At 45.2% G+C, this 24020-nt stretch overlaps 1 protein-coding gene across 1 annotated transcript; it reads left to right on the top strand.

Annotated features, from left to right (window-relative positions):
• The first annotated feature begins 7286 nt into the window (after positions 1 to 7286).
• Positions 7287 to 19615, top strand: LOC141059339 (uncharacterized). The gene is made up of 11 exons (XM_073555664.1): positions 7287 to 7856; positions 7934 to 8017; positions 8209 to 8349; positions 10180 to 10311; positions 10586 to 10759; positions 10858 to 11307; positions 11411 to 11600; positions 11692 to 11820; positions 11911 to 12113; positions 18693 to 18827; positions 19537 to 19615. The coding sequence occupies exons 1-11, from the start codon at positions 7600 to 7602 to the stop codon at positions 19613 to 19615; spliced, it is 1974 nt and encodes a 657-aa protein (XP_073411765.1). The 5' UTR covers positions 7287 to 7599.
• The last annotated feature ends 4405 nt before the right edge of the window (positions 19616 to 24020 follow it).

The raw sequence follows: 24020 nt of genomic DNA, 5'->3' as shown, positions 1-24020 counted from the left end.
TATTACAGAACCCCCAGCAGTATTTATCTTCCTAATGTACAGGAGTTGTTCCCACCTTCTCCTGTGATCAGTCTGTTTGTGTTTGGCTGGGTCCACACATAGTGTAAAAACACTGTTCTCTCTGGCACATTCCAATGTATGTCTATTGAAGGTGAATGCAAAGTAAACTTTAGGGCCTCAGGTGGGACATCCGCGGTCTCTCCAGAGGGAAATATTGTCTGTAGGGTTGAGCGAAACGGGTCGAAAAAATTCAAAAGTCGCCGACTTTTGGCAAAGTCGGGTTTCATGAAACGAAACCCGACCCTAGGGTGAGGTCGGCCACGAGGTCGGCGATTTTACCGCCAAAGTCGCGTTTCAAAGTTTTTTTTCAGCGCCCTTTTTCAGCCAATGAGGATCCACGGACACTGTGGGCAACGTGATGACATAGGCAGGGGTCACCACCATCTTGGAGAAGGGCATGCAAGTGATTGGCTTGCATTGGGGGGCGTCACAGGGGGTATAAAAGGGAGGGGGCGCCGACCTCCATCTTACTTCTGCTGATCTCAGAATAGGGAGAGCTGCTGCTGATTCTGTAGGGAGAGCGTTAGGCAGGGAAGAAGACACCAAAAACTGCTTCTGCTGCTAGCGAGTTGGCCTGTACTACACACCAGTCACTGTGTGTGCAGTGCAAGGGGAGGCTATATAGTGGTGTATCAGTGGTGTTGGTTGTTGGCCTGCCTTCTAAGGCTTGCGGACATTCCTGCATTGCTGTTTACCCACTGCTCCGCAAACTGCTTTTTTAAAAGCAATCCCAATTTTTTGTTTTTGTCCTGCTGAGAAGAAAAAAAAACTGCTTCTGCTGCTAGCGATTTGGCCTGCACTACACACCAGTCACTGTGTGTGCAGTGCAAGGGGAGGCTATACTGTGCTGGATCAGCTCTGTAGGTTTTTGGGCTGCCTTATAAGGCTTCCTGATATCTGCATTGCTGTTTTCACACAGGTCTGTAAACTGCTTTTTTAAAAGCAATCCATTTTTTTTTTTTTCCCGGTGAGGTACTGAGCGTGCATTTGTTCACACCATACAGCGGTGTACGCTCCTCACACAGTACCTTGTAACGGCTGTTATCACGTCCACAGTGAAGCTATCAGTGTGTGACTCAGTAAGGATAAGTCGAGGACGTGTTCCGTTCTTACAGACCTCCACCTTATAGTTTTGTCTTGTTTTCAAACAGTTAAGTCCATTTGCTGTTTGATCACATTCAAAACTAGAGAGAGCCAGCGTGCGTCACTCCGTTTCCTAAAACACGGAGCTTGACACTTTAACATACACCGGACAGCGGTGTACGTGCACGCTCCTCTCTCAGTAACGTGTAACGGCTGTTATCACGGCCACAGTGAAGCTATCTGTGTGTGACTCTGTAAGGATAAGCCGAGTTGTTTGACCGTTCCTACAGACCTACACTCTAGGGAGATTCCTATTCTCCCCAATTATATATACACCTTGTAGGTTGTCATACACTAGCCAATTTCTGCCACTGACATAGCTAGAGCTGTGTAATAATCACTGGGCCTCTGCCAATCCAACTGTGTCCAGAAGTGGGTTCACAAATTCAAAAATCTCCCCTGTCGTATAGTGACATATTGTACAACACCTACATTGAGTCTGTGATATTGCAGTGTAATATTCACTGGGCCTCAGCCAATCCAACAGTGTCCAGAAGTGGGTTCAGCAATTCACATTCTCCCCTGTCCTATAGTGACATATTGTACAACACCTACATTGAGTCTGTGATATTGCAGTGTAATATTCACTGGGCCTCAGCCAATCCAACAGTGTCCAGAAGTGGGTTCAGACATTCTCATTCTCCCCTGTCCTATATACACCTTGTACCTTTTTTTTCACAGTACTATATAGTTTGTGGAATTGTGTGTACCTTTTTACAAAAAATGAGGAAGGCTGGTGGAAGAGGCCGTGGAATTGGGCGAGTGTTGGCAGCTGGTAATGATGGTGTTGGTGGTGGGTCAGCTGGTAGTGGAAAAAGCAAAATAGGACCGAATGCAGGAGGTGTTGAGCCTGCGTCATCGTCTGGCTCCACAAGGCCTCGAACGCTTAGTTTTCTAGGAGTTGGCAAACCGCTTTTAAAGCCAGAGCATCAGGAAAAAGTTTTGTCTTACATTGCTGACTCAGCATCCAGCTCTATCGCCTCCTCTTCTTCAGTTGTAAAAAGTAAAAGCACTGAGTCGTCATTGGAGGCTCATGTTCATGAACCACACCTTACCTTGTGTCCTTCACCCCAACCAAGATTGAAGAATGACGCAGGCCATACTGATTACTCCATGGAGCTGTTTTCACATACCATGCCTGGATTATCCAGTGAACTGGTTAATTACCCAGGCCAAGATGAATCTGACATGGAGTGCACTGATGCACAGCCGCTGATGGATGATTCTGCTGGTACATTCACTCAGAGCACTACATTGTCCTCGCAGTGTACAGAGCCAGATTCTGACCCTGATGAGACTCAGGTGCCCCTTCCCGCACACTATACCACCATACACGGTGACACAGAGGAAGGTGCACATGACATAGAAGAGGAGGTGATGGATGACCCAGTTGTTGACCCAGATTGGCATCCATTGGGGGAAGAGGGTGCTGCTTCTAATAGCTCAGATGAGGAGCATCCACAGCAGACATCGACATCGCAACAGCTGTTATCTGGCAGGCCCGGAGCACTCCAAAGACAGGTTCCAAACATCAAAAGAGTTGCTGGACAGCTTGTCCAGAGGGTCAAAAGATCACAGCGTGCTAGGCCGCAAAATGTCTGCCAAAGTAGGAAGAGTGCAGTGTGTCACTTTTTTGACCAAAATCCTCATGATCAGGCCAAGGTTATCTGTAAGAAGTGCGCAAAGACCTTTAGCCGAGGGAAAAATCTGAATACCAGTTGCATGCTTAGACATTTAACCAGCATGCACTTGCAAGCGTGGACACAACACCAAAACTCAAGTGCCACATGTGCAACTGATCACAACAAAGGTAGTCAGCAACGCTACATTGTTTCCCCCACTGTAAGCCCACCGGTTAGCACAGCAGCAAATGTAGAGGTGTCGTTGCAAGGCCACAGCAGTCAGGGAATCCCACTGTTATATCAATGAACGACTGATTCTAGGCCATCAGAAAGAACACCAACTCCATCACCATCATCAACCCTCTCTCAGTCCGCCCTGTCCACCGCTACTTCCACCATATGCAGCTCTCAAGTCCAGCTCACCCTCCCAGACACTCTGAGTAGGTCAAGAAAGTACTCAGTCTCTCATCCGCGTACACTGGGTTTGAACGCCCACATTGCCAAACTAATCTCGTTTGAGATGATGCCCTTTCGGTTGGTGGAAAGCGCAGCTTTCCGCGAACTCATGGCCTATGCAGTACCACGCTATGACCTACCCAGTCGCCACTTCTTCTCTTGCAAAGCCATCCCAGCCCTCCACCATCATGTGAAAGACCGCATTGTCCATGCACTCAAGCAGTCAGTGAGCGGAAAGGTGCACCTCACAACAGATGCATGGTCCAGTCGTCATGGCCAGGGCCGTTACGTGTCCATCACTGCGTACTGGGTTAATGTGGTGGATGCAGGGTCCACAGGGGACAGCGGTGGTGGGACAGTGCTGCCTAGCCCACGGTATAGGAAACAGTTGGCTGTAGGCGTTCGACCCTCCTCCTCCTCCTCCAGAAGCGAAAGCTCGTCCACAGAGGGCAGTCGTACGAGCACTCCATCTGCAGCTGCCACTGTTGCACACGATTGTCCCCCTATCGAGCAGCTAGTGGAAAGCGTCAGCAGGCTGTGTTGTAGATGATGTGTTTGGGCAACAGACACACCGCCGAGGTGCTGGCCGAGTACTTGAAGCGACAAACCGAGTCATGGCTGGGCAGTGTACATCTTGAGGCAGGCAAGGTAGTTAGTGATAACGGCCGTAATTTTGTGGCATCCATAGCCCTTTCAAAACTCAGCCATATACCTTGCTTGGCTCACACCTTGAACCTGGTGGTGCAGTGCTTCCTCAAAAAATTATCCGGAGTTAACAGCCCTGCTCCAGAAGGTGGGAAGACTGTGCGCGCACATCCGCCGGTCGCCTGTACCCTCCGTTCGTATGCAGAAGCTGCAGCGATTGCTCCACCTTCCCAACCACCGCCTCATTATCGACATTGCAACAAGGTGGAACTCCACCCTGCACATGGTGGAGCGGCTGTGCGAGCAGAGGCAGGCCATAATGCATTTGTGGGAGGATACACGGCCAGGCACTTTGAGAGCAGACATGGAGTTGACAGGTGTGCAGTGGTCGAAGCTGAAAGACATCTGTAAAGTCCTTCAGTGTTTTGAGGAATGCACACGGCTGGTAAGCGCAGACGACGCCATCCTAAGCATGAGCATCCCACTTATGCTTCTGCTCATGCAAACTTTGACGCACCTTAAGGAGCAGGCGTCAGCAGCCAATGTTGATGAGGAGGAAGAGGAGGAGGGAATCCTTGATGACATTCAGCCATTGTCTGCTCAGGGACCTCTCCTGGACGAGGTGGAGGAAGAAGAGGAGGAGGAGGATGGGGATGATTACTTAGGGGAGGAGGATGCATCTCGTGGGGCAAGTGAAAATGTTGGCGTGGCAAGGTCTGGTACAGGGTTTGTGCGTGACTGGAGGGATGTGGATTTGCCAGAAAGTGCTCCTCCAACCAGCACTCGCAGTGCATCATTGACACCGGGAACATTGGCCCACATGTCAGATTATGCCTTGCAGATCCTAAAAAGGGACCCACGCATTGCCAAAATGATGAACGATGCCGACTACTGGTTGGCCAGCATCCTGGATCCACGCTATAAAGGCAAATTACAAAACATCATGCCACAGGAGAACCTTGACCTAATATTGGCTAATAAACAAGCAACTCTGGTAAATCGGTTGCTTGAGGCATTCCCAGCACACAGCAGCGGTGATGGTTCTCACACGAGCCGTACGGGCCGGGGGCAGCTTGGCAGAGGTGTTCGTGGTGCACACAGCAGAAGTGGCGTTGGAGACAGGGGTTTCATGACAATGTTGTGGACTGATTTTTCAAGTACCGCTCACACAACTGGTAATACTGCATCGATGGAAAGTGACAGGAGACAGCAGTTGTCAACTATGGTTACAAACTACTTTTCCTCCCATATCGATGTTCTCCCACACAGGTCATTCGCCTTTGACTATTGGGCCGCTAAACTGGACACCTGGCCTGAATTGGCACAATATGCCTTACAGGAGCTCGCTTGCCCAGCTGCAAGTGTGCTATCGGAAAGAGTCTTCAGTGCAGCTGGATCAATCCTGACAGAAAAAAGGACCCATCTGTCAACCCAAAATGTGGATGATCTAACCTTCATTAAAATGAACCACGCATGGGTTTCCAAGGATTTTGTCCCACCTTCCCCTGATGACACATAGGGTGACAGAAAAATGGCTTGCTTTGGTCCACCTCTTCCTGGGACTTGACCTACTTCACCTTTTGCATCAGCTGAATGTCCAACATCAACATATGCCACTTTCTAAAACTCCCTAACTGTGCTGCCTCCCCCCCCATGGCCGGGGTCACCACCTAGCGCACGACACCGTGCGAGTGCCGTTGCCCTGGACAGGTGGGTAGGCCGACTCTTGGGCGCGGGCACTGGCACAGGGTCCTGCATAGTGCAATCAAGTGTCTCTGACGGTGGTGGTGCACACCCGCCGTCAGACACACCGCCGTACTATGAGGGGCCCAGTGCCAGTACCGACGCCCACGAGTGGGCCCCCCTTGCTTGGGCAGGGCCCCAGCATTTGCAATCTTTACCTCTCCCTGCTCCTCCGCTGTGTAGTCTGGGCCGTCAAATCCATACTGGGCCTAACACCGTCTGAGCCTGCCTCCTGATGTATAGACATATATTTTGAATGTGTACGCTATCCATACATGTTATCTGGGGATACGGTACCCTTTCTCACCTTTGTGCAATCACGTGTATGAGTTGTGGTATGTGTTAAAGGGGCGCTCTTTCGCCCAGGGCACATGAAAACCTGCAGCCAGCCCTCCCCCACACAACTTTAGCCAAATAACCCCCATTTTTCAGTGCGTAACTTGTATTATGAAGTTAATTAAGGTTGACAAGCTTAAGTAAGAAGAATTGATGCTTCTGGCATTCAAATGGGCACTGTAGGTGTGTTTCCTGTCCTCCTCTCACTGCCGACTTTTATTCCCCATTGACTTACATTGGGTTTCGTGTTTCGGGACGACCCCGACTTTTGCCTATAATCGGACGATCTTGCTCGACCCGACTTTTGGAAAAGTCGGGTTAAACGAAACGCGACCCTAAAAAACCAAAAGTCGCTCAACTCTAATTGTCTGTCTCTGTCTGTCTTTCTTTTTTTCTCTCCCTCTCCTCTCCTGTCAAGGAGGAGATGGAGAGCGCCTTGACTTTGTTGGTACAGCTTATGGGGACAATGGTACTGTTCCTAGGTGCACTATTTGTTCATGTGTACCCTCTGGCACTGCTTACGTGTACTGTCTGCCACTGTTTATGGGGCACTCTGGCACTATTTGTGGACCCTCTGGCACTGGTTATGTTTACTCTGAGGCTATGTGCACACGTTGCGTTTTTTAAGCGTTTCCGCTTAAACGCATAGCACAATGCATCCCATTGTTCCCAATGGGATTCCGCACTTGCTGTGCAAATGCTGTGGATTTTACGGCTGCGGAATCGCATCACGGTGAAATCCGCATCATGTTCATTATTTGTGCGGAATCGCGGCGATTCCGCACCCATAGACTTGCATTGAAATGCTCACTTTACGCATGTGGCTATGCCCACCTTGCGTAAAGTGAGCGCTTCATGTGCGGTTGGTACCCAGAATTAAAATAAAAAAAATAATGATATACTCACCTTCCGAAGGCCCCTGGAGTCCTCCCGCCTCTCAGCCACGCTGCCAGCATCTTCCGGTCCCAGTGATGCGTTGCGCGAATGACCTCTGATGAAATCGCGCTCTCGCGAGATTCTACATCATCAGAGGTCATTCACGCAATGCATCCCTGGGAACAGAAGGTGCCGGCAGCGTGGCTGAGGGGTGGGATGACTCTAGAAGCCTTCGGAAGGTGAGTTTATCACTATTTTTTATTTTTTTTATTTTTAACATTGTCTTTTACTACTGATGCTGTCTATGCAGCAGTAAAAAGTTGGTCACACTTGTCAAACACTATGTTTCACACGTGTGACCAACCTGTTTGACCATGCATGTCAAAATTATGCATCCGCATACATCCTCATGTCCTGCATACCCAATGTTAAAGATAGGTACGCAGGACACATGAAGACGTAGGCGGAGCTAGATGGAGGAAGTACGCAGCTCAGCCGAACGCTAATGTAAACTTATCCAAACCTGGGGAGAGAGAAGCAGAGGCCAGGAGTAGAGGGTATGTACATGTGAATTTTCTGTGAACTCGCTTACGCTTGCGGTGCAAATTCACACCAAATATTAAAGTGTAAATTCACATTCACACATGTGACTGAGTCTTTTGATAATTCCACTCCTGAAATAAAAATCTTGCATTTCTATTTTAATAGGTTGTCTAGGATGCCCATGACCTGCCCGGTCTGCTACAAAGTAACAACATTACTTGCCAAACATCTCAAGCGACAATGTTGTAAGTTTGACACTGACGAGCAGAGAAAAGCTACTTTGGCAACCGCAAGGCAGAACCTCATCAAGATTGCATCAAAAGGAGGGACCATCAAGTATGAAGATATACTGTCTCTCAGGTCCTCGGAGACTGTTGTTACTTTCCTGGAGGATAGAGGATACCTTGTGGTAAACAAGCCAGTGGTGGCCAGGTATGTCCCCCTTTTGTCCACCTATGTCTCGTATATCTACTTGTCCGGTAATCATTTTCTTTTTTTATAATTTACAGGACTGTCCAAGATGAAGAGACACATAGACCTTGCACCAGTATTGAGCAAGCACCTACAGAGGAATCTCCAGCCCACAGCGAGGGGTTAGTGTGTAGATATATATATGTATATAAATCTCTATGTAAATTTATTTATAGGGGGTGGGGGAATTTACTTAGCTTTATGCAGCTGTGCTTGTGGACTTGGCCTCACCCACACCGGTACCTGTTGCGGTGTGTGTACATTGGAAGGATATGCATCCAAGTTGTTTTTTTTTTTTTCAAAATTTTTACAGGATGTTCCAAGGGGAGGTGCCAACTGTCGTTCCCAGCGGTGTGGAGGAATCTCAAGCCACTCTGGACCCTAAAGACTGTGATGACAGATTGGAGAATGAAGAGCCTATCGGAAGTACCCAAGTCAGAGAGATTGGAAAGAGGTCAGAGTATATAAATTGGGGGTGGGGGAAATTTACTCAGCTTTATGCAGCTATGCTTGTGGACTTAGCCTCACCCACACCGGTACCTGTTGCGTTGTGTGTACATTGGAAGGATATTGAACCCCAGCAGAAGTCTGGCAGCAGAGTTAAATGAATTCTACTGCAGATTTGAGGCAAGCTCTACACACAGTGGCTATTCATCTCTAAGCTCCTCAGTCTGTTCATATAAAGATCATTCATTGTGCAACACCCAAGTAGTGATCTCCGAGGCAGAGGTGATACGCATCCTGAAGGGACTTAAGGTCAAAAAGGCACCTGGCCCTGATGGTGTATCTCCAATGTGTCTGAAAGTACGTGCTACCCAGCTTGCCCCTATACTGACAAATATATACAATGTGTCACTGAAAGAGTGCGTTGTACCTCAGTGTTGGAAAAATTCCACAATTATCCCTGTCCCCAAGAAAGTGGGATCCTCTGAGTTGAACGACTATAGACCAGTAGCACTCACATCTGTAGCTATGAAAGTCTTCGAAACAATTATGATGTCCCACCTGATAAAATTCACGCAGAAGCTATGGGACCCGCTTCAGTTTGCCTATAAGGAGAATCGTTCGGCAAACGACACTGTCAATCTGGCACTGAAGTACATTTTGGATCATACAGATGAACGGCACTCATATGTCCGGATTCTTTTCATGGACTTTAGCTCAGCGTTCAATACCATTGATCCGAATTTACTTCATAAGAAAATGGTAGCTCTTGGAGTCCCTCTCAACTTATGCTTGTGGATTTATAACTTCCTGACAGCCAGGATACAGAGTGTAAAAGTTGGACCATTCACTTCGGACACCTTGGTCACAAACATCGGGGCACCTCAGGGGTGTGTTTTGTCCCCGTTACTGTTTTCTCTCTATACGAATGATTGCATCTCTTCAGCAGACTCAGTAAAAATCTTGAAATTTGCCGATGATATGACACTGATTGGTCTCATCAGGGGAAATGCTGAAGACTTGTATCGGAGTGAGGTGGAAAGAATATGTGACTGGTGTAAAGCCAATAATCTTGTACTCAACACTAAAAAAACTGCCGAGATGGTTGTGGATTTTAGGAAAGATCAACATGAGATACTTCCAATCTACATCCATGACGAAGTGGTTCTTAGGGTCACAGAGACCAAATTCCTTGGTGTTATCATCTCTCATGATCTTAAATGGGGGAAAAACGTGGATGCTGTTATAAGAAAAGCACAACAGAGGATGTTTTTCCTGCATCAGCTGAAAAGATATGGTTTGTCTAAGAATCTGCTGATCTTATTCTTTAATGCTGTCATCAGATCTGTGATTTGTTCCTCTCTGATAGTCTGGTATGGGGGAGCCACTGCGCATGACAAACTCCGCTTACAAAGGACTTTCAGAACAGCAGAGAGAATTATAGGCTCCCCCCTGCCTAAAATCCAGGATCTTTATGATGAGTATTCGATCCCATGCATTGAAAATTTCATCCGAACCCTCTCACCCGGGACACTCCTCATTCCAACTACTCCCTTCAGGACGTCGCTTCAGAGTCCCCAAATGCAGTACCAACCGCCATATAAACAGCTTCTATCCACTCTCTGTTCAACAATTAAATCGTCATGTGTAGACTATATACTGTATCTGTCTTGTTAGATGTTACTTGTTGTATCTGTTGTTATATATTATGTTGCCTCTTTGCCACAAAGAATTCCTTGTATATATGTAATATGTACTTGGCGATAATAAATTTGATTGATTGATTGATATGCATCCAAGTTGTTGTTTTTTTTTCTTTTCCTTTTTTCATAATTTATAGGGCGCTCCAAGAGGAGGTGCCACCTGCCATTGCCACCAATGTGGAAGGATCTACAGCCCCTGTGCACTCTGAAAATAGATTGGAGAATGAAGACATTTCAAGCAATATCGCTGACTTGAATAATTCGGAGAGGTTAGTGTGTATATTGGAGTAGGGGTTAATTTACTTACTTTTAAGCAGCTGTGAGTGAAGACTTGGTCTCACTCCTGACAGCCAAGAGCTGAAACACCCCAAGTGCTTGGACAGAGAGATTTTGCTCAGGGATGTATGCCGCTGTGTATACTTGGCCTTACCCATCCCTGACATACAAAATGACAGTTTAAATAGCACTGCAGAGAAGAGTTGCTAATGTATTTTTTTAAATCTACAGTCTTGTAATTGATAAAGTGCTAATAATCTCTTCCAGTGAATCCTGTGACCGCAGCATTGCTGATCCAGTCGATGCTTCTGAAGATGTGTCTGTGGACCCGGTACAAGCACCTGTGGATCACACAGAAGAAACTGATGACTCCACAGCCTCTGCACAAATGGAAAGTGAGGATGAAGAGGAACCCAGTACTTTGGATTTGCAAACACAGAAGTTAGTTTATGCGCATTATATTTTCATGGTTTTTCTTGACTTTTCATGGTTTCTAAAATATCTCAACATTGGCTTGTTGTTCTTTCCACCAAAATTAGAGTTATGCAGACAAAATGGACAACTGATATCCGGAAAAAGATGAAGACTGCAGGTCTCTATAAACGTCATTCGCTAAGTGATCCTATTCTGCAAAGTTTTGCTTACTATTTACACAGGACCCTGCGTGTTCAAAACTACAAGCAAGAGGTTGAGAACATCGCAAGATTCCTTTACTATATGGACCCACAACGTGTGACCTTGAACTTTGTGCTGGACATCCCAAAGTCTATCTCATTTTTAACTAAGCTACAGGATATCAAACTCACATCCCAGACAGTATTCAATTACTTGAAGCATCTGAAGAGATTCGTCCACCATCAACTGAGGGCATCCAATCTGGCGCATGAGGACCGGGATTTGTACAATTCCTTCAAAATCTTCGAAGGTGTGACCAAAGACATTCAGACTAGGCTGTCTAAAGGCACTTCAAAGGAGGTTGTTGGCAAAAGGTGAATTATGGCTATTATGATTTGTGTATATTTAATAACAAATTCTTAATCCCCTCCAGGTTTTCAGATGACCTAACATCATATGTTTTAACTTTTTTCTTAGGTACCGGGCATTGAATTCATTGACAATGAACGCAGTGGAGGCTCAGAAAATTCTAGATGTCGCAAAGCCGGAGTTCTTGAGGTGTATCAGAAATGTTTGTAATGGGAGCAAAGATACAGAACAACATCTACAAATTCTTTATTACCTGGAGTGCCTCCTGGTGCTGAAGCACGCACAACGACCAGGAGTAGTACAGCATATGACTGCAAGTAACCACCTCCTCTAGCTGGTCCTATTAAGTAACACCTGTTGCTCAAACTTTACCATCTTGTGACTTGTAGGTTTCTGAGTGGAAGGAGAGGGTTCAGCATTCATATAAAGGAGAAGACTTTGTGGTCATCGGGGTCAAGGACCACAAGAATTCAACACAACAAGTGGCCAGCTTTGCGTTGACTCCAACCGAAGAAAAGGTAGGATTTATCAAAGTCTACTCCTTACTGCAAAGTTGAAATGTGGGTTTTTGAGTCATATAATTGTATTTTTTTTTTTTGCCTTTACAGTGGTTCGATGTGTATTTTAGACATGTTCGACCTACAGTGTGCATGACAGAAAATTCAGAAGATGCCGGGGGGCGTGGCCTGGATCTCACACAGGGAGGACGTGTCTTATGGCAGCTCCCGCTTCCAGCCACAAAACTACCTTATTTGGCCCGGACGAAAGTGGCTAAAACTAATTTTAGAGTGCCCCGGGCTTGGAGGAGAAGGTGAAGGGTGGTAGGGAGAAGAGAGGGGCTGCTGCTCTCCGCCGTGACACCGGAGCGCAGAGCGGCCTCGTGGAGGGTGCTGCAGCGCTGGAGAGAGACGGGCGCCATCTTTACATCCCCCTGAGCACAAGGCCTGGAAACCGGACCGCAGGAGGCCCTCGATAGAGGCGTGAGACCGCGGAACAAGGAGCGGTCTCGCCCGTTAGAGCAAACGGCGGTGAGAGGGAACCCCCGGTGAGCTGTCTCTGGGGCCTGCAGGGATCACTATCGATACGTGCGGTGGAGGAGGGTGCTGGCTCTGGGCCAGACGGGTTGTTGACGGCCCCCTATTTTTACTGAGACATTTCCCAGGGTCTGAGTTGTTTTTGGATCGGGGGATATCGCTCTCCCCACATAGAGGTGCTGCTGTCTACAGATTTATGCGACATTGGTGAGGAGGACATTGTGTCTTTTCTGCAGCGCCGTGGTGGGGATTTGACGTTACCCTGTCCCTACCGGCTCCAGCAGATCCCCACGGATGTTTCCATATATTAACCCCTCGCCCTCCAAGTTGCATGGGGCTATTTTCATATAGAAAAATGCACTACTAGACTTTTCTGGACGCACGGGTGGTAAATTAAAGGCGCGCTTTAATTAAGCAAAATGGTCAAAACTAACAAAGAGCGTGCAAAACCGTTGGCTGCAGAGGCGTATAGAAGCAAACAGGGTGAAATGGATAAATTTTTGAAAAATAAATCTGCTTCGTCTAAGCCTAATGCTAAAAGGCTCCCTGCAGAGGTTGTGGAGGAGGAGCATGTCGAGGACTCAGACTCCAGTGATGATGCTTCAGGCAGCGATGTCACTCAATCAGATTCTGGGAAACTTTCTAGATCGTTTTTTAAAAAATTATTAGCACAAGCTATAAAACCATTAGTTAATGAGATATCTGGCATGAGAGCGGACTTGCTACACATTGGTAATAGAGTGGAGTCTTTGGAGTCCTCTCAGTCCTCTATCATTAGCCACTCCAATGCCATGAGAGAGCATCTGGACTACCACAGAGCACAGCTTAACAACTCTTTTCTGGCTCTCGAGGATCAGGAAAATCGGAGTCGCAGGAAGAACATACGGATAAAAGGCTTACCTGAAAGTGTTTCCACAGAAATATTAGAAAAATCTACGAAGGAGATCTTTGCCCTCTTAATCCCACAAGAAACATGTGATCGAATTATAATAGAGAGGGTGCATAGATCACTTAGACCAAAGCCGAAGCCAATGGAACCTCCGAGGGATGTGATTTGCGGCCTATTGAGCTATTTGGATACCAATGCTATTTTGTCTGCCTCAAGAGACATTAAAAATCTTTCTTATGAGGGATCTGCTATTCATCTTTATCAGGACGTTGCGCCGTCAACCCTTGCAAAAAGAAGAGTCCTAAGGCCCCTCCTGGAGGTGTTACGCTCACGTAAAATCTTATATAAATGGCTGTTTCCGTTTGGTATATCTATACAAGGAGATGGTAGGCAAATAATGGTTTGGACCCCTGAAGATTTAACCAAAATATGGGACGCTTTTGGCATTGCCCCTATGGATATTCCTTCCTGGCTACCTCTGGACATGGATCATCGCACACCTCCCCCTGTCCATGCTTTTACTGGAGGGCAGGGTGACTGGGTCCTAGGAAAGAAACGCTCGACTCCTAAAAGAGGGAAATCTGGAATGGAAAAGGAGATACCCCCCCTGAGCTTTCTTGTGCTTCTCTCGGTTGCATTTTTCCAATACTGGAGCCGGACCCCTCGGTCCATTCGGACATGTTCTATCTTATTTTAGCTTGCTAAGTTTGACATTTACTCATGTGTTGATATCATTCAATTGCCGTATAAGTTAACATGTGCCACTTGTGTGTCGGAAATGTTATTTCCTGCTCTGTTATGGGAGGTATGTTTGACCCCCTACCTCTGCTACAGGCAGGTAGTTGGTTCTTGTTATATTTCTCTTGTTTTATCTTAATAATTTTTAGGGTTTTTGTTATTTTTTTCATCTCTTTGTTTTTTTTTAATTTCGGTGGTTTGATGACAGAGGAATCTTTATTATTACTTCCTTTACCAAACTATGGGTGATAAGGTGAACTTCGCCACTATGACAGTGGCCTCCTCGTATAATGTAAAGGGCTTACGATCCCCAAGTAAGAGAAGCCAAGTAATGAATCTTTTGCATTCAAAGAAGTCTAGAATAGTTTTCCTGCAGGAGACACATTTTAAAAAAGGGAGAGTCCCAGATATGTCTAGATCTCGCTACCCGACCTGGTATCACAGTACGGGCGGTTCAGCGTGGGGTGGAGTGAGTATTGCTATAAAGAAAAATGTTCCCTTTATTTTGAGTGATTGTTTATCGGATTCAGAAGGCAGGTACATTATAATTAAGGGCTTTTTGGCCAACACTAAGATTACCCTGTGTAATTTATATGCCCCAAATAGGAACCAGATAGGTTGGCTGTGTAAAACAATGAATGTTCTAGAACTTTTTACTGAGGGTCTGTTGTTGGTGGGAGGGGATTTTAATGTATCTTTGAACCCAATTTTAGATACTTCAACGGGCAGGTCGGCTCTTTCTCAAAGGGCGCTGAGAAGATTACACCTTTCATTACAAAAATTGCATCTGATAGACCCTTGGAGAACACTTTTTCCTTCGGGCAGAGATTACACTTTTTATTCCCATCCGAATAATAGCTATCACAGAATTGATTACCTATTGATACAAACAGCTAATCTCCAATTAGTTAAAAAAGCTAATATAGATATCATCTCTCTCTCAGACCACGCTCCCATTTTCCTTGACATAAGAGATAAAAACTCTACCACGGCCGGCTGGGTCATGGTCACTGAATGAGACACTGTTGGACTCGGATTCCCACATTGAAAAACTGACAAACACTCTTGACTTCTTTTTTCAAAATAATTTGCACTCAGGCCCGCCCTTGCCTATGGTATGGGAATCACATAAAGCAGTAATGAGAGGGGAATTTATAGCCCTAGGCTCCTATTTGAAAAAAGAGCGAACAAAAAAGGTTGTGTCTATTCTACATCAAATAAGTTCCTACGAGAGACTACATAAGAGATCTCAGGTAAATAAAACATTATCTGAACTGACAGATCTGAGAACCTCATTAAAAAACCTTTTAAACATTCAATCAGCAAAAATTTACATGAGAAGTAAGCAGAAGTTTTATCTTCATGGCAATAAAAGTAGTAAGCTTATGACATCCCTACTTAAGAAACAAAAAGAAAAGACGTTTATTAGACAACTCAGAGCTTTGGATGGCTCTTCAATTCTCGGGACTGCAGATATTGCCAGGGAGTTTAAAACCTTTTATGAAAATTTATACAATTTAAATACACCGGATAGCATGCAGGAGCCAGTCACAGCCTTGGCAAAAATAAAAGAATTCTTGACCTCACTACATCTCCCTAAAATAACTCTTGAAGGCCAGTCCTTGCTGACTGCTCCAGTTACCCCCAAAGAAATTTTAGACACTCTTTCTACTATTCCGAACGGAAAGGCACCGGGTCCAGATGGTCTTCCCATTATCTATTATAAAAAGTTTATAAAACCACTTTTACCTCGCCTAGTGTCTTTGTTTAATTCCTATCTGGAAGGCCAGCTCCCCCCTAGACAATCCTTAGAGGCATACATTACAGTCCTCCCTAAGGAGGGTAAAGACCCCAACCTGTGCGCTAGCTACAGACCAATATCACTGCTTAATGCAGATATTAAGATGTGGGCTAAAATATTAGCGGGCAGATTAAGCAATTTCTTACCTAAGCTAATTCATGCAGATCAAGTAGGTTTTGTAAGAGGAAGGGAAGGATAATTCTACTAAAGTCATTCAGTCTATAATGTTTGCTAAGACTCGGGGTATACCTTTGATGCTTCTGTCGACGGATGCTGAGAAGGCTTTCGACAGAGTGTGCTGGAGGTTCATGGAACAAGTAATGATTAGGTTTGGCTTCCCCCCTCAATATATAACAGCGGTCCTCTCGCTTTATTCCCAACCGACGGCCAAAGTCAGGGTTAACGGCACCCTGTCAGATAGTTTTGGGATTAATAACGGGACTAGACAGGGTTGTCCCTTGTCGCCATCTTTGTTCATTTTAGTTGTAGAAACTTTGATACAAAGCATCAGACAAGACCAACGTATAGAGGGGTTGTCGGTGGGTCGAAGGTCACTTAAAACTCTAGCTTTCGCAGATGATCTGCTTTTCCTTATCTCCAATCCATCCCGGGCATTCCCAATTATCCTTCAGGCCTTTCATCATTTTGGTCTCCTTTCTAATTTCAAAATTAATTTGTCAAAATCTGAAGTGCTAAGCGTTGGTCTCCCTCACTCTCAGACCTCCACTATTCGTACGCAGATTCCATTTTCTTGGGCTACTAATTCTATTAGATATTTGGGAATAACGATAACTAGAGATCCCGCCAACCTATTCCACAATAATTACATTCCTTTAATTCAAAAGGTCAAAAGCCTGATGCAGAAGTATAGCCTACCCACTTTATCCTGGATGGGTCGTATTAATGTGTTTAAGGCATATATAATGCCTATTATACTATATACCATGAACATGGTTCCGATTCGGATTCCCCTGACATTTTTTGGAACATTAAAATCCCTTATTGGAAAATTTATTTGGAAATCTAAAAGGGCTAGGTTGCCATATAAGTTTCTTTCTCGCCCTATCTCTTCTGGAGGATTGGGGGTCCCAGACCTTTTTTTATACTATAAGGCTATTCATTCTCAGTAGATGGTTAAAGGTGGTGTCCTGTGCTGGAAGGGAGGAGGGGGATAGTGTTGACTGGGCTTTATTGGGCCCGAGGGGTTTGCCGTATCTTTGGACTAAGGCTAAACCGCCGGCCTCTCTTAGGTTGGATGACGTAACTACAACTACATTGCGTATTAAAAGATTGGTAATGGGAGAGTTCCCGGAAGATACCTTCCCCTCAATATTGACACCGATCGGCTCAAATCCCTATTTGTTAGAGCTAGATTTTCAAGACCCATACAATTTATGGTCCAACCTCCCTAGAGAAACGTTGAATAGTTTTTATGGTAAAGGCATCTTGCGGGAGGGGTCTTGGCCACAGGGCGTGTCGACTCAACCCACAAATTTTCTCCAAAAACAACACATCAGACGTACACTTTTACAGTTCAGACGGAGATTCCCGTCTAAATCTAATTGGTCTTGGTTAGATATTATGGTTAAACTTCCATCCCCACGGCTAAAAATTATATCTCGCATTTACTCGCATCTCATCTCTCTGACTGTACACTCTAAACCCTCGTTTATACACTCTTGGGAAATGGAACTTAATACCACGTTTACAGAAGACCAAATATCTAAAATGCTGTCAAATGCTCGGGGTTTTTCTAGATGTGTACTTCTGCAGGAGAATTCTTATAAAATATTAACTAGGTGGCATTTAACTCCAGCTAAATTATTCCAGTTGGGCCTCGCGGATAATGATGAATGTTGGCGATGCCTCAATTCTAGAGGACATCATTCACATATATTCTGGGACTGCCCTAGATTGCGGGTTTTTTGGGAGGGAGTTGAACTAGTTCTCAAAAAATTAAAACTAATAAAGGTTGATCTTAGAGCCACGGAGGCTCTCCTTTCATGCCCGTCTAAAGATTTTTTACCAAAAAAACATGGGCTTCTTCCACTGATGTTGAGTGCGGCGAGACAGTTGATAGCTGTCCATTGGAAGGATGTAGCTCCTCCCACGTTAGGAGAATGGTATACCAAAATAAATCAGATCTCTCGCTTAGAGGAGCTGTCTAGCTGGGAAATTTATAATCATAAAGCTTATGTGTTGACTTGGGCCCCTTGGAATAGGTATTTAGAAGACAATCCTCTTTAAAGGCATTTTAGAGTTTCTCAAGTTTAACTGAATTAGACGGCTTCTGTTCTGGGGCTCTTAGCCTCACTGCCCCAAACTAGATAGCCCAATTGTAATGTAGTGCGATGTGTTATTTTCCAAAGTGCACCCATTTAATGATTGTGCTTCTGTTGTCGACCACATGATGTTGATGTTAATGTTGTTGATACTGTATATGTATGTGTACCCTTTTTCCCTTTCCCTTTCTTTTTCCCTTTTCTCCCCTACCTATTTTTCCCTCATTTTTTCCTTCCTTCTCGCCTTAAACCAACCCTTGCTTAACATTTCGCCAACTGTACCTGAGAATTGGTGTTGGTTTTAATGGTGATGTGTAAAATTTCAAAATAAAGAATTTACAAAAAGAAAATTCGGAAGATGCCTTTTTTGTGTCCTCTACAGGGAAAGCAATTTACAACGTAACCAATGATATGAACCGTTTTCACAGGAAGTAAGATTATTAAAAGTCATACAGCTTAGTCTCTACATGTAGTGTTATATATATATATATATATATATATATATATATATATATATATATATATATATTTTTTTTTTTTTTTTTAGGTTTCATCTCCCCATAGTCACCAGCCAGATGGTTAGAAAAGTGCTTGAATCCTGGACTCTCTCAAGATGTACTGACGTGCAACAACGTGTGGTCGCCAGGTATTTGGCACATTCAAATCTTACAGCGGACAGGAACTACCGGGAAAAGAACATGGATGACATTTGCCATGGACACAGCCTACTGGTGGAAGCACGGAAGTCAGCGAGTCAAGAAGCCACAGCCAGCACTTCAAGGTATTTTATTGTGAAATGAAAATAATACATGCTTTGAAATAAACTTGACAAACACTTCTTTTTTTCTTCTTTTTGATTCCCCTAAAGGGTTGCAGAAGAGAACACCAGGGGAAGAAGAGACCAGACAGCTGCAGTCCACAGTTCCCAGATACCAGAACTGATTCCCGAAGAACTGGAGAGTGAGCATGAAGAGACTTCGAGTGCAAGGTGAAAATACCTTTACTCCAATACCATGGTGCCAAGCTAATGGATGCACTCATTACCAGCTTTTAATACTAATGTATTCATTTCAGGGCACATGTACCTTCCCCGTCCTTTCTCATGCAGACACGTTCCATGAGGCAGAACCAGAAAAGGAGCTCTTCAAGGTAATTATTGAACACTTCTATTTATATTAAATTCTTACTGTACTTGTCAGGGACTTGCCACACCAGCCACTGAGTTTGAAACTGTAGATAATTCTATTGTATGGAACTTTAAAAACTATTCTATGGATAGGGGATAACATTGGAAGAAAAAAAAATCCTGCCACCGGAGATCCCCCTTTAATGTGATAGCCAGGACTCATGGAAAAACCTTAAAGCATAGTAACACTTTGCAGCATTTCTGTGAAGCATTACTGTACTTTGGCTGAGTGCCAGTATTCTAGAAGTGTGGATTTTTTTATGCATATCTTTCAGTTGTAACATCATTCCTTTTTCCTTCTAAGCACTAAAGAAACAAGTACATCGCAGATGAGGAGATGGAATATGAACCCTGTGGTCATGCTGAAGAGACTCCGAAGTTAAAGTTCATTTTTGTTTGCGTTTTAGGTGGGTACTCTAGCAACAGAAAAACAGCTTCCAGAAATATGTGATATTGAGGCTCAGCTCTATTGAGTTCAATGGAGCTGAGCATCATGACTTCACTTAACGCCAGTTTGGAAGTGGCAGTTTTTTGCAAGGAGGCAGCTGTTCTTCTAATACTATAGTTCACCTTTAATTGAGTCTATTCTTCTAACTTTTTTTTTTCTCTTTTGCAGGTGAAATTTAGTCTTTTAAATAATGTGCATGTTGCTGCTCTGCAATGTTTTTGTTTATTAAACTAATGGTTTTTATTCTAGTGTATTGTTAAAGCGTAACTAAACTTTTTATATATATATATATATATATATATATATATATATATATATTCAGGGGGGGTCTTCAAACTTGTGGCCCATCCACACATGCATATTGTTATCAAGTGTTTTGTGTGATTTCTGCAAATGTGGAATGCACACAAAATCCGTGTGTATCCTGCAATAAGTGTGCAGAAGGAGGTAAGTAATTAACCCTTGATGCCCCATCCACCTGTAACATCTGTGCTGGTATATCAGATAAGATGTTACAGGGTTAAAACACAGAAGTGACAGATCTGTCACTTCTCTGTGTGCGAAATTCACAGTAAATATGCAGGTGACTACATTGCATATTTACTGCAACGTGTACCAGTTTTACGTGCAAGAACCATCCATACGCATGTGTGGATCAGCCCTTGGAATTCCCTGTTTCTTTTATATTATATATATATAAATTTGTACGCTTTTAAGGCCTAGGGCTATCAGCAATGATGAAAAAAACCTGTCAATTGCTCTGGCATCATGGCCAAAGAGAGGACTATGGACAGGGATCTGAGCTGATAAATTTAAGGCCCATCCCTTGACAATGTCACTGGATTAATTGCCTGAGCAAATGCACTCTTATTTGAATTATATTTTTAACAGTTTGAGCTTCGTTTTAATTCAATAAAATATTATTTAAGCTGGCTATGTTGTAGTTGTGTGTGGGCTATAGAAGACTTGTTTAATGGTATTAGGGTTTGTAAAGCCATCTTTGTACTCATGGCCTTCAGGTACTCTGTACTTTTATAGCACCTCTCACTCCCTACTAGTCATTAAGTACTTTAGCTTGCTTGTAGCTGTATTCACATAGCTGTGAGTTAGTTGCCTGAAAGACAAGGCATGAGCCCTAGTGCATGCACTGTCTGATTATCCAGGACCATTCTACTTTCATCTCCTTTTTCTGGCCTGTGACAGAAAAACACATATGAGAATAACCTCATCAGATACAATGGGTACAATTGCATTCTGTAACCTCTGGTCACACGGACACCTCATCATTATTCATTGTGCAAGTGTCAAGCTCCTAAAATTCACAGTAGAAAAAGTCCACAGGGTATGAATAGGGTTTTGAACACCGCATTTATTTACATTATAATATATACTGCTGCAACTTACAGAGTAAAGTAAACATAATGCATGGCTGGCGGAACCACAAAACAGAGGATATCTATCTATGATATTAATGTAGGGACATTGTTATAACTTGTGCTATTAATATAGAAACCAATGGTTTATGCATGATAAACTGAACGGTTTTGTGCATATAGAGCATTAATATAGTCATGTAATATGGTCATATTTTGTGTCTAAACATTAGTATGTCACCAGGCTCTCCTGTATAATCTTTTTGCTTGCGTAGTCTGTTTTTTACCATTTAAATTTAAATACAGATTCCATTGAAGGAGAACTCACCACCTCTTGTGGCAGCCTGTTCCACTCATTGATCACCCTGTCAAAAAGTGTTTTCTAATATCTAATCTGTGTCTCCTCCCATTCAGTTTCATCCCATTGCTTCTAGTCTGTCCTTGTGCAAATGAGAATAAAGATGCTGGAGCACACTTTGAATAGTCTGCGAGAGGAGGTGGTGGTCCCAGAGGAAGATGAAGAAGCAGAAGAGGATGCGAAGGAATAACAGTATCCCTAAGCTCCAGACTGTCGTCGCACAGGCAGGTGCCATGGGGGGTGGATTAAAGCGACCGAATGGGGCTCGTGGTACCAGATAAACTGTTAGTAACAGTGCAGGAGTCAAGCAACAGATGGAGGAGGAGGAAGCGGTGATGGACGCACATTAGTCAGGAGATGAAGAGAATAATGATCCCCTCTCTGTTGTTTGTGGTTGGTGGGAGGGGACGCAAGAAGCCACCATGAGTGTTATCGCTCCACCAAAAACTCCATGGGCACTTCCATTAGGTCAAAGTCCAACACATGAACGCCTTCTTGCTGCCCTATCTTCAACACAATGCCCATATTATTAGGGTTAGAAATAGTGCTGACTACTGGGTTGCCACTCTGTTAGATCCATGGTGCAAGAGTAAATTTTTCCAGATGCATCCCCCCTGGAAATGGATGCGAGCAAGTTGGAGTATCGAAACATGCTTGTAGACAATCTCAAGAGTGATTTTCCCTAAGACAGCAGTGACGCACACAGTTATAGACTTCTAACCCCGAGAACGTTGAGTCCTGAACGCAAAAACATTAGCAGCAATGTAAGCGGCAAAAGACATTACATTGGCTTAGTGGTTAACATTAGAGATGAGCGAATATTTCAATTTTCGGTTCGGATTACGATCGCCGATGTTGCAATATTCAACGATTTATAAGCTGAATATTTGCCGAACATTTCAAAACGTCATTGGAGTCAATGGTTGGCAAAAACAAACACATGCACAGCAACTTCAAACGGGCCCAAAAGCTGCCAAAACACATCAAATTAGGGGAAGATGCCGGGAAAGTGGCCTCAATTGACCCACAGTACAAATTTCAGAATGGCACGGCAGCCATCGGCCATGCATGAGGTAGGGTCTGGGCCAGCATTTACAGCCTTGAACTGAACTTCAAACTAAGACAACGTGGCATCAAAGTGGCATCAGTTTCAGTAGAGTACAAATAAGTCTGTTACACCGCTCCGCCATACTCACCCGGCCTCCGCTCCCACGCCGCAGCCTCTCTCCACCCGACGGCCGCGGCGGTCACCTGAGACGGGCTCACGACCGATGCCTCCCTGCATGCTATGCGCATGCACCATAGGCCGCGCCTCCATCCTGCTTCTTATGCTCCGGCTGTGCCCTGACCCGGAAGCACCTTTTGACCAATGGCTGATCAGACGGGGCCATATCAGGCCGCTTCCCCCTGAGGGAGGCGCCTGATCGTTGTGTTACCTAGCACTCTGGCCTCGCTTCATCGTGTGCTCTCTGCTCCTGCAGTTCCGTTCTCGGCTGCTCTCTGCAGCAGACTCTCAGTCCTGCTACCCGTGTTCCTGGTTCTCTTCCGCAGTTCTGCCTCCTGTGTTCCTGCCGTCCTACTCCAGTCCTGCCTTCAGCGTTCCTGCCGTCCTACTCCAGTCCTGCCCTCAGCGTTCCTGCCGTCCTACTCCAGTCCTGTCTCCAGTGTTCCTACTCCTGTCATTCCTTCTCGTTCCAGTCTTCTGTCTCACTTCTTTCTGGCCTCCTGGTTCCAGTCTTGTTCTGTCATTCTTTACTCCAGTCTCACAGTCTTACTCCAGTCCATCCTGAGCCGCCCCTCTCGGTACGGGCTGCCGTGGTACTCTAACCCCTGGGCCTGCTCCTAACGGTCCCTGCATAGGTGTCGGTTCCACCTGGCAGCTCGCCCAGGGCCACTCAGTGCCACGGTCCAGAGGGTCCACTCCTGGGGTTTCCTGCTCCAGACCACCCACGCTAACAGTACGATCAGGCCATGGACTCCGCCGGTACTACGGCTGCTACCCAGAAAGAGTTGCTATTCCTACGGGAGAATCAGGGTCACATTATGTCAGTCATGAAGTCGATGGACACCCGTTTGTCAGCCTTACAGGTGGCCGATCCTGGAAATGCCACTCAGCTGGCCAGTCTCCAACAGGAGCTGGGTCAGCAGCGAGATACTCAAGCCCACATTTTGTCCTACATGGCCTCCTTTGACAGTCGCTTGTCTGTCCTCCAGGCTGCCACTGCAGTGCCGACACCTCCTCCCGCGTCTACCGCTCTCCCGACGCCCTGCCTCGCCAAACCGCCTCGTTTCACCGGGGATCCCAAGCTCTGTAGGGGGTTCTTAAATCAGTGTAGCCTCCACTTTGAATGGCTGCCCCAGCAATATCCCTCGGATCGGGCCAAAGTGGCCTTCATCATGTCCCATCTGGAGGGAGAGGCCCTGTCTTTGGTAAACCCGCTCTGGGAACGTGACGACCCGGTGGTCTCGAGTCTCCCGGTTTTCCTGGATACGTTTCGTAAGGTTTTCGATGAGCCGGGTCGGTTAGCCTCTCTCACCGAGTCACTCTTTAACTTACACCAGGGCTCTCTTCTCCGAGCTCGGCTGGAATAACGCGGCTTTGGTGGGGG

The sequence above is a fragment of the Dendrobates tinctorius genome, unplaced genomic scaffold (genome assembly GCF_039654945.1).
Source record: "Dendrobates tinctorius isolate UK_male_01 unplaced genomic scaffold, ASM3965494v1 ptg000227l, whole genome shotgun sequence".
NCBI lineage: Eukaryota > Metazoa > Chordata > Amphibia > Anura > Dendrobatidae > Dendrobates > Dendrobates tinctorius.
Note: the sequence above shows the minus strand (reverse complement) of the source record. Positions and strands in the feature narration are given on the sequence as shown.